The 11,925-nt window shown below is 39.9% G+C and overlaps 1 protein-coding gene across 1 annotated transcript; it reads right to left on the reverse strand.

The window, feature by feature from the left end:
* Window positions 1–4,320: 4,320 nt before the first annotated feature.
* MGME1 (mitochondrial genome maintenance exonuclease 1) lies at window positions 4,321–8,787 on the reverse strand. The gene is made up of 4 exons (XM_080342576.1): window positions 8,005–8,787; window positions 6,630–6,849; window positions 5,872–6,004; window positions 4,321–4,656 (listed from the first exon to the last, which is right to left on the reverse strand). Exons 1-4 carry the CDS (start codon window positions 8,522–8,524, stop codon window positions 4,522–4,524), a joined length of 1,008 nt encoding a protein of 335 aa, XP_080198702.1. The 5' UTR covers window positions 8,525–8,787; the 3' UTR covers window positions 4,321–4,521.
* Window positions 8,788–11,925: the final 3,138 nt, after the last annotated feature.

Consider the following 11,925-nt stretch of genomic DNA (forward strand, 5'->3'; position numbering starts at 1 on the left):
AGAGCAACTACTGATACATTGTTCTATGCAAAATGAATTAAAATGGTGTTAAGGAGTCCATTGTATCGGTAAATAAGACAAAATGTGCAAATAACCTTAACTCTGGCCTCCATGCAGTAAAATAATAATTTCTGGAAACGTGATCCAAGTTGAGCTGAGACTTTTTTAAAGGATGCAGAACTTTTTCCTCCCAAACTTTCTCTACTAGCAAATGGCATTATTCCAGGGCAGACTTACAGTCATGTTTTAGGTACCTTAAGCTGTGAACTTATTTTATTATATTTAGATTTAAGTGTAACCTTAACACCCCTGGACTTGTCATGCTCACTGTGGGGATTATTACAAAATCCTTTTAACATACATCAGTATCAATCCAGAAACCCAAAGAAAATAGTTTAATGACTTGAAGATATGTATTTTTCTGCCAAGACGAAATGCAATTCTCTATTTTATGGTGTGTATGTGCATGTGTGTGTTCATTTAGGGATTATTTTTCTTCTTAATGATTAAGCTCATTAATACAACAGAGCAGTGCAAGGCAGTGAAGAGGGACACTTAGCCTGTCTCTGCCTCATGGGATCAGTGCAAACCTGCTGGCAGGAATCTGTCCTCTCATCCATAACCACTGTCAGTTTAGAAGGCTCCTGATGAGATGGGAAGGAGGTGGTGATGATGATGAGGGAATGGTGCTATGTGTCTGTGTGTTGAGGACTCACCTTATAGTCCTGCTCCGGCTCTTTGTTGACCCAGGACAACCAGGAGGATAACCTGTAGGGACTACTGAGTATGAATTTTGGAATTTAAAGGAAAGGGAGAGGGATGCCCGTACAACTCACGTTGCTGAAACCACCTGACACTTTGAGACTTGTCAGAAGCTGCTGCAGCCCTTCCTGGGCACTTGAGTGTCTTATACCGGGTGTGACAGGGCTGGGTGGTGGCTTCCTCATCAACCACAAGCTGCTCTGGTCCAGGCAGGCACATGTTATTCACCTGGCTCTTAACTTAATGGACACAGCTGCCAAACAGTTGTTTGGTTTTTTTTTTTTTTTCATCAGTTTAAATGCATGATAATTAATGGATTTCATTTGTAAATTCCCAAACTTCATTTTGTGCTCAAAATAAAGCTGGACACTTGGGGAGAATACACTGTATTCTATATATGTTGAAATAGCTGAAAAGTAACTCACCTAAAATACTGTTATAGCCAGGACCTTCATAATCATTACTACTAAAATGAGAGATTCTGAACGTCTCTGCAGGAATCATTAAAGAGTCTTCTCAATTTGCCTCAGTTTTGTACAGGCATCTGCTTGGGTTTGGTTTTTGTGGGTAAAAGCTTTTATGAGTTTAAAGGATTTGTAATGGTATTAATACTTTATTCAGCACAACTGTTGGTGCTTGGGACCTTGAAAACAGGGATAATAAAGTGATGCTACTGTGTAAAGTACAAACTTCTCATCCTATGTAACAAGAAAATTCGCAGAATGCTTTAATAAATGGGAAGTCCATATGGAAAAAAAAATCATCTGAGGTAAATTAGAATATACTTCTTTTGCAGAAAGAGCTGAAGCTTATGCACTGATCCCTAGTTCTGAGAACATGCCTTTATATTATTATTATTATTATTATTATTATTATTATTATTATTATTATTACGGAATAGTGTAAATAGAAGGTTGCGCACTCTGAGACAAGCATGCATGCTTGCAAATACATGGACAACACTTCCCAGGTGAGAAAACAAGTGTTAACAGCAGATCCAGCCAGTTGTGCTGGTGAGACTCCCCTATAACTCACCAGTGAGGGCTCAGTCATGAAACTTGAGTTCAGCTCCCAGGTGGGACTGGTCACTAAAGTCCATCTGAGCAACGTGACCGGTGTTCACCTCCCCGCAGAGGACTCGTGCTTTACTCTGCTGAAACCTCAGCCCTTGTTTCAGAGCAGTGGAGGTGTGGCTGGAACCCTCCCTAGCTAGCTGGAGACATTTTGTGTGTGGGCGCGCGTGGTTTCTTTTCCCTCCTGTAGCACACATCACTTTTGATTTCCCTCCAGTATTACTGCTGAAGCATGTCCCTGCCCAAAGAACTTCAGACACATCAAGGTGGTCCATTCATGTGATCTCGGTCAAAGAAAGCATCCACAGCAACAGAGAAAAGAAGCAGGTAATAGTACATAGAAGAAAACCAGCTCAGGATGGAGAGCAAAGCCCTGACAAGCTAGATGCTACAGCTGGAGCAATTGCCCTGATTATCTGGCTGTTTTTTCTGCAGATGACAGATATGCCCTGTAGCAGATGCCTTGGGCATGTCTATTGAGCAGTCTGGCAAGTCAGTTTAAACTGGGCACAAAGTGAGTTTGAGGTTGCATGACACTGGCAATGGCCATTTGCCTGTTCGGTTATGGGAAAAAAAATGGTTGTGCCTCTAAAGAAATGTTCCAGAGCTCCAACAGGGATGCCAGAGGCAGACAGACCAACAATGTCTATGGGTACTGCCTGAGGGCTACCTGTCTCCTCCTGGCTCTCCGGTGGTACAGACACAACCAAGACTTAACAACAGGTTTACAAACTAATGCTGCCAGTGACACTTGCAGCCTTCCTTAGACACCAGGCTTTTGTTAAACATGTGAACATAGGGGAAGCCAACAGGTGTCTGCACTGCCCAGGATCCAGACTTGTCCTTATTTACAAGGAGGCAGGATGAGGCTGAAGCCTTACATGGTTCAGAGACAGCTGATGGCTGTATGATGCATTGATGAGGGCAGCAATCCCACCCAAACACTGCCCAACTGCTCCACACTCTCTCAATTTATCTAATCCCAATCACCACCGCAATTTCAGAATGTTTTGTCACCTCCAGCTTCTGCCCAGGGCATCTTCCCTTTTGCTTATGCCCACCCTCCTGGTATCCACAGAGTTATCTTTCACAGAAAATTGACCATGTTCAGTCAAACCACCCACTTGCTAAAATTCTGTGATGTGGGAATGTACTTGTAAAACAGGTAGAACTGAGCGCTCACACAGCCTTGCTGTGGTTTGTCATCTCTGAACCTGGTTTCGCAGTCTCCATGATTTGTCTGTTTAGATAGAAGTCTAAGCACAGAATAGTCACATCATCACCAGACCAGGTCTGAATAAGCAAGTACCATTATAACTGAGTTTCACTGCGCAGGTTTTCACAGTTCAGTGCTCAGAAGGAGCAGAGATTATGCATTACAGAGTTTCTTCAGCAGCAAGCCTGCTCATTGGTATCTTTAGGTATGGTTCTGGCTGATTTTTTGAAGCTTATGGGTTGGCTGTATTTTTACTTGTAATCTGCAATGATATCATGAAAACTTATACATACGATTTAGAGAAAACAAAGAGAATGAGGAAAAGAAGCTTTCCAGGTGTGCAACACATGAAGTAACACTGCCTGACATCATCAAGTCTTATTGCGTGTCTTATAGACATTTTTGGAAAAAACAAAACAAAACAAAGCCACAAAAAAACACACACCCTCCCCCCCCAATCACCAGCTCTTCATTCCTCAGAAGGCCCTGCTTCAGAGTCACAAGTGTGCTTTTAGAAAGAAACTTCCTCACACTGGCAAATGTGATAACCCAACACTGGAGAGATCGTTCCACACAGGGAGGCTCCCTGTTGGCTCAGCCCCGCAGCAAAGCCAGGAGAGCTCAAGGCAGTTGGAGACTTAGCCTGCTCAGAGCCTCACAATCTGAGGTACAACACCTGCCTACACCCCCCACAGGCCTTTCATGTGAGGCGTGCAGCCTGTTAAACAACCTGAGGGAGTAGCCACTAGAAGTAGTTGAACTTCCAACTTCTCAGAAGGCTTGCTGGAAATTTCTAAGTGAATCAGTTACAATTTTGCTCCTTTTTTGCTAAGTCACTTCTGATAAATGATGACTTCATTAAATAGGTATGTTAAATAAGCGTTCATTAGAAATTTAGCTCAGTTTTCCCAATTGTTGCTGCAAGAAAAAATACAATAGTAACAACCCTGTTAATAGATACCTTTGAGATGAACAAGAACTAAGCTGGCTGAAACCCAGTCTACTATATTCATTTGCTTATCATTTGCATTTCTCTCAGCTCAGACAACACAGATGTCATTTTGCTTCAGCTCATCAACTTCGTTTTCAAAGGCTCAGTTCTGCAACAGATTTTTTCTCAAAAATGACAAAAGGAGGATGATTTATTGAACAGTTTTACTTGATAACAGAAACTTCCCTATCAATCTCAGGTTGCATAAACTCTGTAGAGAAAAACAGAGATTAATTAAGACAACTTCGTCCAGCCAGGTCCACTTAAGTCACCTACAATGTAAGCAAATACACATTTCCCACTCCAATTTTTTTTTTTTTTTTTTTTTGGGGGGGGGGCGGGGTCAAAAACCCTCCAATATTAAGAAATCAGCAAAGTTGCTGAAAAAAAGAATATGTATTCCAACGAAATATTTAAACAAGGGATTCCTGCTTTGGTTCTGTGCTCAGACCACTTGCTTCTGCACATCTTAGTTTGGGTCAGTTTCTGTCCATGTACTCCTCAAGGCGCAAAAGCCACTGATTCCAGTACTGCGTGCACAGGTCAGGATCCATGAAATGCGGGTGCGCAGGGGAGCCATTCTTATAAGCAACCACAATGAGTCCACAGCTGACCTACAGTTAAAACCAGAAGGCTATCAGAAATACAGTGTTAATATGCAATTTTAATCAGCAATTCTGAACACTAAACCTCACTGCAAAACATCACCCTTAACATATAAGTGCCTTAAATAAGAGGTGAGGAACAAAAGAGCAACAATTTAACATAAAATACTTGGAGACTACCATTCAAATGCTGAAAGTTCAAAGCTCTGACCGACTTTGGTGAAAACTGAAGGACTTAAACTTTGAATATCTGAATTTTACCAGATGCTGGTAAAATTCACAGGTTTTGCCTGGGGTCATATACCAGACTGATGTCATTCTCCAACATCAGTCTGAATGGAAACAGTTATTTAGGTGTGTTCCAACATCTATTATACTTGACAAACAGCTGAAATCCAAACACCACTCAGCTACTGGGGTGAACAGAAAGCACTGGGGGACAGAAAGCTAACAGCAGAATTCTAGAATTGCTGCCTGTATTTCACTCTGTAAGGACCACATCTGTTAAGTGCTTGTGTTTACTGATCTCTATAACATTCTAGAAAGTTGTCTGAAAAACCTACAAATTACCTTGCTTTCTTCTGCTTTGTATTTCCCCCCTTCAATGTTTTGTATTGAAATAGCAATCCTTGAGGCCAAGCAGGCCTGGCCAGAATTGTGTTTGGAATCTTTAGAAACATTATTCCACTGTCTTCTGATTAAGTGATTGACAACACACTGCTTTCCTCTGAGGAAGCCCCAAACACTCTAAGTAAATCACTTAGTCCCTCATTTGCTAGTGGGATACAGCAACACATGATGCAAGCAATGCCCTCCCTCCATATTTCCCTGTTTGCAGGCTCTTTTGCTTGACTTCCTCTCCTCCCCATTCCTATTCTTGACACAAGTGAAAACCACACAGAACAAAGCACTGTGGGCTGCCCAGATGCCAAGTCTCTGGGAGTTCATCTGACCTCCGAGGATGCTGAGCATCCCTGTGTCCCACTAAGCAGTTCCTCAAAACCAATGAAAATATACTGCTGACACACAAAGGCAGCAGGATTAGCCAGTTAGTAAAGTCATTTCACAGTATGTCAGTTTAACCTGATCTAAAACTGAGCTGCTTTGTTACAAATCCTACCAACAGTTTCATGATGGACAGCAGGTGCTAAAGGCAGGAGGTGGGGAGAAATGAAAATAATGTGGGCACTGCTGCCTGTCTTGGCAGGTAGCAGGCCTACTGACCTGGAAGTCATAACTGGCATCATGATTTATGGCTCCAATATACGCTGCAACCTGTAACGGGTTGTCAAATGTATTCTTCAGAGATGGCTTTGGTTTCTCTGAAGTTTTCCAGTCAATCACACACAACTGGCCTCTGCATAAGATGAAAAGATAGGATGTTTTAAACTTAAGTTTAGTCACAGTGAGAAATATGGCATGGGACAGCAAAGAAAGGCGTATCTGTTTCAACCTGACATCCTGTTGCTCATTCTTAAGCCCAGACTAAGCAAGTCTCTTCCACAATGGTAGTTTAGAACTCAAAAATCAAGACTTACTAATATCTGCTACAGTTTCTGGCAACTGCTGAGGAGCACTTAACCCTTCCCCACTCACAGAATAGTTTGGGTTGGAAGGGACCTTCAAACGTTATCTAGTCCAACCCCCTGCAATGAGCAGAAACATCTTCAACTAAGATCAGGTTGCTCAGAGCCCCATCCAGCCTGGCCTTGGATGTTTCCAGGGATGAGGCATCTACCACCTCTTGGAAAAATGGTTTCTCGTATCCTGCTCCAGTGTGAAACTCTCCACAAAGAACAACAGCACTTCTGTCCTCAGGTTGATCCAGGGGAGTTAATTCATTTCATCTCCATTGCAAAATCTTTTCAGCTTCCCCCCCCTCACCAACACACCTGCTCTAGCCCAGGACACAGCCTCCCATGTGTCATGGAGCAGCATGCAACACTGGCATTACCAGGTTTCTTAGAGAACCACTACCTCACCGATACTTAGCCACGCAGTCTACCAGGCCCAGATATTGGAGAGTCTCATGCTGAACGGCACTTTCCAGAGCTTTCACTTCGCTGATATCTGTTAAGACATGTTGCACACTTGACAAGTAGCCGGAAATAATGTCTTTTCCCTGCTCCTTAGCTGCAGTCTCTTCAGACAGGAATATAGATTCCAAAGCTGCATGAAATAGCTCTCCTTGGAGGAAAAGATCTATGAAAAATGTGAAAAACCCACATTTTAGACACTACTTATAATACCTGATGGACTTGTATTCTAGATATTACACAACATAGCTCTTAAACTAGTCCTGTTTTTTGTACTGAAAGCTTGAGGACTTGGTGGGGAAAAAGGAATGAGACAGAAACATAAATCAAGTGTCAACAGTGAAATTAGTATCTCTTATATTAATGCTTACATTACTTTTAAAAAATTTCATCAGTTACTCAGACACAAAATACAATTTTTTATTTGTTTATTCAAATAAATTTGTGAATTTCTATGGAATTTAAAATATTATTCTAGGCTGCTTTTGCTTCTCCTGCTGTATCGGTTCATTTGATTGGAGCTAGCCTCCTTTTGAAAGGGGTTGGTATAGCTCTAGGAGTAAGGGCTTGCTTATCTCAGAAATTATTCCAAGAAATATACATTTTAAATAGCTGTGTAACGTTTGTTATGCCACCTTATTCATAGAAATGCTTAGTAACTCAAAAAGCATAAACAAAGGATATCCAGTTTTAAAAAGCATAATAACTAATGTAAGGAGTGCTCAGGTATTTATGAACCTCGCTACAAGGGGCTACCTACTATTCCCCAGGTTCTCCCAGATCCCCTTCAGTCCTACAGCTCAGGGGAAGTCACTTTTGTAGGTCTCACAAAATTAAACCCTCTACATGCATGCCAATTTCATAGAAAAGGCTGTATATACTGGATAAACTAGTTACTGAAGAACTTAAACAAAAACAGTCGGGTTTTTTTAAACACTCAAGCTTATTTCCATCTTGTTGCAATGTAGCTTTGTATCTGCAAACAGGCTCAGTAACATCAGCTGGAAAATATAAATTTGTAAATAGCTACTAGCAACTAGAGAAATAAAGGAGAAGCAGACAGTACAGAGCAAAGGACATCTAATTCTCATTTCCCACATGTTTCTGAATCCATTTTGGTAGTCTTAGAACAAAGATCAGAGCTTAGATTCATTGATAACAAGTGTACTTATAATATGCTCTTTCCCCAAAATGGAAAAAACTTAAAGGATTTCCAGAACATTTGAGGTGTAGGGCCAGACACGGCAACTATGCCAGCACACCTCAGCCAGCTATCCACACTACTGCTTCTACTTTGTAATCACACTGTGGTTAGACTTACTTTTAGTATACTCATCAAACCCAGCTTTTCCAAGTTCCAGTATCATTTTTTGCTTCCATCTTTCTAAATAAAAGTTTTGCTGTGGAGACATAGTCTGTTGGAGAACACGGGTAACACTGGGCATTTTTGTTCTTGGTAAAGAGATTTTCATGGGGAGGTTTGAATGACTGTTGACAAGGGGAATTCTCTTGTTAGGATTTATTAAAGGAACCCAGTTCTTGGGAGTTTTTTGTTCAGTTTTAACTGGAGGCCCATATAACAAATTGTCTTCTTCAAATATTGTCTCTGGTGTCTGGGCACTGGTTTTGTAAGATGTAACAGAGCAGACCAAGTTCTTGTATTTTTCTTGGTCAACTTGTTCATAACCGTTAACTTTTTTCTTCTTACTATAAAGACAAGTAGAGGTGGACAGACACAAATATGGGAATTGTTTTTGGCAAAAAGGTATTTGGAAAAGCATTTCCAGTTTCCCAGGTTTCCTGGACAGTAGCTGTAGGAATTTCATTCTGATAAGAAACATTTGTAAGTAGTTATAGTTTTCTTTCTTCTGTTAGGAACAGTCTGTAGGTCACCATATTTTTTCCCTGTAGAAAAAGAAATCTGTGATTTGCAGAGTCATAAAACACTACCATTTACCTATTTTTTGCTCTTTGCCAAACAAAGAATTGCTGTGGTCAAAGTGCCCTAATACACCTTATGCCACCAAAATTCCTTTAGATAAAGAACACAATAAGAGAAAGAACCAATAAGCAATGAAAAAAGTGAAAGATGATGAAAACAACCTGTGCTATCCACAAAACCTGAAACAGGGCAAATGTATAAAGATGTTGCAAGTAGCAAATACTGTAGCAGAGGATGCTCTGACTGCAACAGTAGCAGAACTGTCACGAAAGGAGACAGAAAAAACTGTTTCACAGCAAACACCCCCCCAAAAGGCGGAGGGGGGAAATTAAAAAAAAAATGCTATGCAGAAGAGAATGAAGCAAATCCACTGTTATGAGGTATTAAAAACAAGCAAGTTTATAGTGGATGCCAAACTTAAGAGGACTCTGGAGACAAACTACCTTTTGGAGAATAGAAACATGTTTTTCTCTTGTATTCCTAGCAGACAGTGGCAGTATATGGATGCTGAAATTGGAAATCTCTAGACTGGGAAAGCCAAAGAGAAAACAGATGTACTGCAAGTATCTTCAGATTCAAATAAATATTTTAAAAATCAGAGTAAAATATAGAAGTATTTTTCTAAACTGAGTTGCCAATATAGTTGTGTTCTAAGAAACTCAGAAAGTTTAAAGTTCACAGTATAGCTTTCAAGACTACATTGTAACTGCAGTGCTAAGTCCCAGGAGAGTTTATGCACAAGGATAAACTGTAAACACTTGAATAGTGGCATTTAAATCAACACTAAAAACTTGCAGAATTGAGGCACTATTCTCCTACTGAAAGTTATCTGCTTACCATTACAAACTTCCCTTCTATTGACTGCAAACATACAACAACATTGCTAACTAACATCAGCATTTTGTTCCTGAAAATACTTTAACATTACTCTTTTCTTTCCCTACACTTCTTACACAGCACTTCATACACTGCCCCAACTGTAGGCACCACAGAAAAAAAAAAGAAAAAAACATAGTAGTCATTTTGTATGGACAGATCCTGCACTCCTGCAGAACTGCAGTGGCACCAGCGTGTGGGTGTAGGCATCTGCCACACGGCAGTTCACAAAAATAGGGCTGTATTGGCTGCAGCTGGTGGGATCCAGGCATCACAGAACAGGAGGGTGAGACCTTGGACTCTGGTTCCATAAATATTGTTCCTCATCTGTGAAGGACAAAACCCTCCAGCTGTAGAAGCTTAATCAGGAGTAGGAAGATACACCCATGCTGTCTTGGTATGGTTTGGGCAAATAACTGATATAACAAAAAGCTAACACAAGACATCAAGGGTACAAACAGATAGCATGTAACCCAATACAAAACCTGTCAAAAGCCAATCTGAACCAGGAAAACACAATGAGGTTGGATCAGAACTTTGTGTCATATAGCAGTGGCATTTCTGACTTGGTATCAGGTACCCTACAGCCAGATTTGCTACGCTGTTGTATAATGGTCTCAGTCGTTAGTTACAGTTTCTTATAATTACAGTGCACATAAATCGAAATAGTTAATGAATTTAAAATTGCTTCATAGTCCATAACAGAGGAATATAATGAAAGTACCAACTGGTTACTTCTGCTACCTTTTTACAGTCTGATAAAGTAAGCTACATTACACAGGAAACCTTACCATTTAAGATACTTTGAAGTGCCACTTTCTTTTTAAAATGATTACACTATATTTAATATTGAACCAAATCTAAATCTGCTTTCCTTATCCAGCAGAACTGGGCTAGGTGGAGTTGCACCTGTTTTGTCATTTTCCAGTGTTCAACAGCAAGAATGGACATGACCCTCTGAGCATACTCTGACCTTCAGATTCCTGCCAAAATTACTCTCCCGCTTGAAGATGAGAAAAGCAGTCAGGTAAGTTACAAAGGGACAAACCAGACAATTTCAATAATTTTATTTCCACAAAGTGTGCAAGTTTTGCCAAAAAACAGAACAGCCTGCTTTAGACAGGTTACACAGCAGCAAGAAATTGGACTGTTTGTGTTCTGTAATTTAAGTTCCGCCCTGCTTCATTTCATGGACATTTAAGGAAGTTTTACAAACTTAAATAAAACGTAACAAAATTTTATGTTACGTCTCATTTTTCATTTGATGTCAAGAAGCTCTTTTGACAGCTTGCTAAACATTTATAACAGCATAAAGAGATACTTTGAATGAAGTATATGTTACAATTTTTCAGTTCCCTTCAGTTTTTCAGCAAGTGTATTTTATATGTCTTCACTATTACTACCAATTGTTCTAATAAATTTATTTTTAAGAAGCTGCCTCTGTTTTATCTTTTGAATATCCTAAAGCAGTTCATTTCTGCAAAACTGTCATGCCAGCATTTACAGCAACTAATTACTCCCAGAAGATAATCACATTTCTAAACAGACTTTTTCAGTCTTGGAATGGGATCAGTTACCTGACAGAATCTGCCTCTTTCTGAAAAAGAAATAATGAACAATGTTAGCGTATTACAACAGGTGTCAGTTTGCTGCAGTGGGTAACAAAAAACAGTAAAAGCAACAAAGGGATACATAAATGTCAGACTTAATACCTCAAGCAAAATGCTCTATTGTATTCTTTCATCACAAAAAGCAGTGCATAAAAATTAATCTCTGCTTTCTTAGGGTTTACCTCTAAATAGAGCTGCTGAAGCTGTGACTTAAAATAAAACATAAAAAAAAAATACTCATATTCCAACGTAATAGCATTCAAGCTTGTAGTTTCTCGGGCTATTGTTTGATGACCATTAATATGCTTACCCAAGTGTATTAACGAGAACAGAATAAGCACCGGGTCAATGACTGTGTATTTGTTACGTGAGACAGAGCACAAAAGAAAACGTTTATTCTGGCCTTGTGTCAGCTGCAGGAAGCAACATGATACCTGAGTCAGTATGAAGTTCTCTCCTTGTAAGCTGCCCCCTCAACATTTGTTAAAGAGTAAATTTATACCAGATCAGTGCTTTGAATCACGGGGCTATTAAAATATGCAATATTACAAGGCCTGGAGCTAATTTACTATAACACTGATGCAGTGTTTACTGAAACATCTAGTAGGAACTTTTAATTAACAGTCTATATTGTTCTTGAGTAATGTCTGCAGAAATGTTTGTGCACTCTGTGAAATGAATCACTGAGAAAGGGAAAGTTTGTCAACTGCTGTGCTGTTCTACAAATGAAGCGCTTCTAGGATTGCTAAGACATAAAGAACGCTTGTATCTAGCAAAGTAAAGAATCACATGTTTTTCAATAAATCACACTGGC

This window comes from Nesoenas mayeri (genome assembly GCF_963082525.1).
Source record: "Nesoenas mayeri genome assembly, chromosome: 3".
In the NCBI taxonomy this organism is placed as follows: Eukaryota; Metazoa; Chordata; class Aves; order Columbiformes; family Columbidae; genus Nesoenas; species Nesoenas mayeri.